This window comes from Buceros rhinoceros, unplaced genomic scaffold (assembly GCF_000710305.1).
Source record: "Buceros rhinoceros silvestris isolate BGI_N320 unplaced genomic scaffold, ASM71030v1 scaffold1585, whole genome shotgun sequence".
NCBI lineage: Eukaryota > Metazoa > Chordata > Aves > Bucerotiformes > Bucerotidae > Buceros > Buceros rhinoceros.
In genome coordinates, this window is record NW_010414357.1 from 160764 (window position 1) to 165710 (window position 4947).

Here is a 4947-nt window from a genome sequence, read left to right on the forward strand (position 1 = left end):
TGATTTCCAGACCTCCTATTAGCTTGAGGATAATATGATGTTCTCAACCACCTGCTAATCATAGTCTCCTCATTCATTCATTCAACAAGAGACATCTGTGAGTGTTCCTTGTGGAAAACAGTCTTTTGGGAGGATATCTTCTCTGTTAGTTTCTTAAAGTCACTTCCTTAACTTCTCTCTCATCTGGATCACCACATGGAAAGTCACAGACCAGTGGAGAGCTGAGAACTGCAGACAGACATCCTGTGGGTGCCAGGGAGACTTGTGTCTTCAGCAGAGTCCACAAGATTATGGTCCTCAACCATGAAGATTCTCTGCTGGGTAGGAATCCTGCTGGTGGGATGGTTAGGGGCCCAGTGCTTGCAGCAGGGAGAGATAACACTGAGGAAAGCCATCCTGAATCGCTGGGACAACAGATTGTAAATGATGGGATTCACAGCAGAACTCAGGTAGAAGAAAACACCTAGGAGAACAAGGGTGGGGGAAAGGAGAGAGAGCCTTCATGTTGTGTGGAATGATCTCAGAAAGGTACACCTTTTCATTGCCTGTGCCGCTCCACCCAGCTTGGGTGCAAGGGTAGAAGCAGTGACAGCATATCTCTTCTACTACCATCCAGGCAGAGAGACGTCTCACCAAGGCTAGCTCAAGCACTCAGCAGACAGGGAAAAGAAAGCAGGAGAGAGCATTAAGCAGAGCTCATTATCTCCAGCTGTTCAGGAACCAGCTCTCTCTTGAGCTGTGCTGACCTGCCTCCAGCACAGCCCTCATCCCCACAGCAGGATTTGCACAGCTGGTGCCCCCATCAAAGCTGTCAGAGGATAACTTCCAGCCGAGGAGAGCTCATTTCTTACAACACACCAGGACAATTGCATGGGATTGGATTTGTCTGAGCTGCCTAATGACCATATTCAGCGTTCTCTTATGGCAGGCTGAAAATAAGATTTGTCTTTGAAAAAGCCTTAATTTTATGGTTGGCAGGGCCATAAACATTTGGTTATATCACCCGGTTCTGAGCAGTGCATAAGTATTTTGTCTTGTCTTGGTAAGGTTTCCTGTTTGTGGCAGAGACCCTCTGGAGGATGATGCCTGCTGCAGTCTATTCATTAAAAGCAGCTGAATGACAGCAGACTTCATTTCCGAACATGCCGAAGAAGGAAAAGCAGCTGGTAATGATGTATGGTATCCTATTTTTATTTTTTTTTCATTCTTTGTGAATATTCAGATAACTTGGACAATGTGCCCAGACAGTGAAAGCTGTAGAAAGTTGCACGCTCTTTTTATTTAAGGCATGATTCCTGTCACTGTCTACCAGACAAAAAGGAGTTTTTCCATGCATGCCTGATGTCACCTACAAAATAAATGACTACATATTTCAAGTAAAACATTTACAATTACTTTTTTTTTAATTTTTACCAGTCCCTGCGCAAGTGGAAGAAGAAAGCTTTACCTGACACCACGTGAATTAAGTTGAATATATTAGCCAGAGGTTCAGTCCATTCCACAACAAAGCTGAAGAAGAGTCGATCTATATGGAACGGAGCCCAGCAGATAGCAAAAACCATGACGAGGACAACTGGCATGGAGAAAGGGGAGGAGAAGAAAAACAGAAGGATATGGTTCAGTAGCCTGCACAGACGAGAGACAGTTCAGGAAGCTGGATGAAGGACTAAATATACAAATTTTATTCATTGTTTCAAACTTTTGCCATCCTTTCTGTCTACCATTATCAGCTAGAAGAACAAAGTCTCCACTGAGGTCTGTGTTGGGTAACTTAATGCATGCACATTAATGACATTCAAGCAGAGCAGGTAACAGCCAGCTAGTGTTGTGGCGTGTACAAAGCCTAATGGCGAAACTGCCAGTGGGACACCTGGGTTCGTCTGCAACACCTGAGGCACACCGACTCCACTGGGACTTGGACGGAACTTCCTCTGTACGCTATTTGTACATCACATAGCAGGATAAGGCCATGGGAACCTTCCGGCTGGGAGATCTGGTCAGCATGAAAGAAAAAGAATGTGCCTCCGTGCACAGCTTGGCCTGTGCTGCCTCTAGAAAGGACTCTTTGCAAACTCATTCCAGACTTGGGTCCTATAAAAGTCAGCGGTCACAGTCACGGGGCACAGAAAATCAGGCTGACTTCAAAGTATAGTTTCTAGTTCAGAAGGTGACTTAAACTGCCCAAAAGAATAATGTTGCTGCAGGAAATAGTGAAGGTGATTTATGTTTCCTGCATAAATACCATCTCAGTAGCAAGGTGATCTTTGCCTTAAAGACAGCTCTAAATTAGGAAGTGATGTGAGGGCTTTCAGGCTGGTTGGAGCACAAGTTCTCCTGGATGTTATACAATGTGCAAGTCTGCCTAAGTCCTGCTTTTTCTTGGGAAGGTCTAAGTGGTTAAGTCAGCGGTGGGTGATGTATGTGGTTTGGCAGGACCTTACTGATCACGAGCAGAGCTCGTGGTGTGATGCAAAACAGATGTACATCCTTCTTGAAAAATGTACAAGATCGACTATTTGCACTCTGAAAAGGGGGGATCTCCAGATCTGGAGGGCTGCAGGAGCCAGGTTTGGAGTGAGGGATATTGGAGTTGCCATGCAAGCATCTGCCACGTAGGTTGGCTCAGCCTCCTGTTGGGCTGTGGAGGAAAATTTGCCGTCTGAGTCTTTTGACCAATGGTGTTTCACTCTCATGCCCTCTAAGTCCAGATTAAACAGCAATAAGGGTTGGTTTTTTTTTTGTATTCACAGCTATTCATCTCATCTCTCTTGTGAATCACATCTCTTGTGAATTTGCTTGATACCCTTTGGGACCCAGTCACTCTCTTGTCCATGGTCAATGAAACACAGAAGGACTCACTACTTACACAACATCTTGGTGACCGATTTCCTGGATGGTCTCTGAACATTCACAGTCATTTCCTCCACTTCCAAAGACGTGTCTCCTTTCAGCTGGCAAAAGGAGGGAAACAGAAGGAGAGCTTAGAGAGGAGATGACATCTACACCAGACATAGCCAGTTCGATGTTTTGATAGCTGTTGTTTGAGAAGGCAAACTTGGGGCAACTCCAGACTCACTGAAAAGAAGTCTGCATTTAAATTTCAGTACTAGCCCAGGGAAACATTGAAGCTTAAGATTCTAAACAACCTGCAGATTTTAGGCATCTGAGACTGCATATTTAAGGAAAATTTTTATTTCAGTTTTCCACTTGTCCTTTCTCAGTGAGTCAGTATTTGGTTCACAGTTTGTGTCCAATTTCAACAGTATTTTGCAAGGCATTATTTTCTTTTCTAGTGAAATATTGTTTGTTTGTTTTCCTAAAAGGGTTCCCCACAATTAAGCACAAACCAATGATCCAGAAAAATGTCCAGAGAAGCCTCAGCAAAACACAGCTGTAATCACTGGAACAAATCCTGGGGAAATCAAGGGAGCTCATTCCATGCCCCGTGTGTTTGGAATAATTGATACTCAATCCATCTAATGCACCAAACCCATATATGCTCTCTTGCAGAAGCCAGTGTGCAGGGTACGCACAGATTCAGCCACGCGCTGCTCAATTACAAGATCTTTTTGGTTTTTTCCTCCAGTAGTTTTTCCTGGATTTCTAAAAAAATTGACCTAAAGACTAACAATTTGATCCTCTGAAATGCTTGCCCGATATGCTTATGGCGAGAGCTTTGGTGCTGAAAAGACCAGGTTTGGGTAATCAGGAGAGCTGTTTTGATTATCAAAGAAATCGTTTATGGAGAGTGTGTAACTGGACCCAGGTTCCTGAAGTGGGAACTTCTGATTAGCCAACAGACTTGGAGTGGCTTCTTTTCAGCTGAGAGAAACTTGAAACGAAACTTTTAATTACATGGGAAAGAATATCAGGAATGAGGGCAGAGGGAACAGTCAGTCTGGATTTGTAAAAATCTTGTGAGAACATGTTAGTTGTGCTGTTTTCTTTTGCCTTTTGCTCTGTGACTTTGCTTCCTGGTTTTTGATTAACAATAATTTTCTGTAAGGCTGATCAAATGAGACCTCCTTTCAATGTTCTATTTGTTCATAAAACCTACCAAAAGGAAACACATGTAAATTGAATTATATTCAATTACAGTGCAGTTCAGCCTCTCAAGTTTTACATTATTCGACATTATTCTCTTTGTCACTTAAGGAAGAGGCTCAGCTGATTTGAAACACCTCTAGCGATTAATGTCTGCTCAGACTGATTAAAATCCCTGGTTTCCCTTCAGTGGTTTTCAGTTTCCACAAGAATCTATCCCAGGCGTATTCCAAAGCTGCAGAGAATACAGAGCTCCGATGCTGTAATAAACCAGAGACACACTTATCTTTATTTTTCACTTTCCTCCTGTCATTTTGATAAGATTCCTCTTTAGCCTCAAGTGGTAATAGACAGAGGTGTAACTCGTAAGAATAACTCAGCAGTTGCAATTTAATAAAACAATAAGTTATGACAAAGAAGAAGGAGGGAAAAAAAAAAAAGATTACATGGCAAAAGTTGTAACTTGAGTTCAAGCCATTGTTTTGACAGGGGGAACTCCAGCCAAGGTGGTGGTTACTTTTACATCACTGTGGATGTACGAGGCTATGTAGTGTCGCCTGGAGATAAATGTTACGCATTCTCTGCAAGAGAATTAAGTGTCTGGAGCAAGAAGCTGAAAATTGGATTTCAGCCCCCACATCTTTATTAGCTACAGCACTTCATACTAGAAATCAAAGGGCAGAGAGAAATTAGGGAGTCTCCTATCCCCTCATAAACCCACTGAGGCCACTCAGCAAAAGCAGAACTGTTTTCTGTAAGCTCCTCAGCCTGTCTGATGAGTGGCAACCAAATTTCTCCCCAGCTGATAGAAAAGTTGGTGTCTAGAAACCACCTGGCTTGTGCTGAAGCACGCAGCCCTGCCTCTTCCAGGGATTTGGCTGAATTTGGTTGCCACTGTTCTGC

General features: G+C 43.3%; 1 protein-coding gene across 1 annotated transcript in view; it reads right to left on the reverse strand.

Annotated features, from left to right (window-relative positions):
• Nucleotides 1–203: 203 nt before the first annotated feature.
• NMUR2 (neuromedin U receptor 2) overlaps nt 204–4947 on the reverse strand; it is a 7177-nt gene continuing 2433 nt past the window's right edge. The window contains exons 2-4 of the mRNA XM_010137050.1: nt 2867–2951; nt 1448–1573; nt 204–463 (exon numbers count right to left, since the gene is read on the reverse strand). Coding sequence (XP_010135352.1) covers nt 204–463; nt 1448–1573; nt 2867–2951 — 471 coding nt within the window. The remainder of the gene's footprint in view (nt 464–1447; nt 1574–2866; nt 2952–4947) is intronic.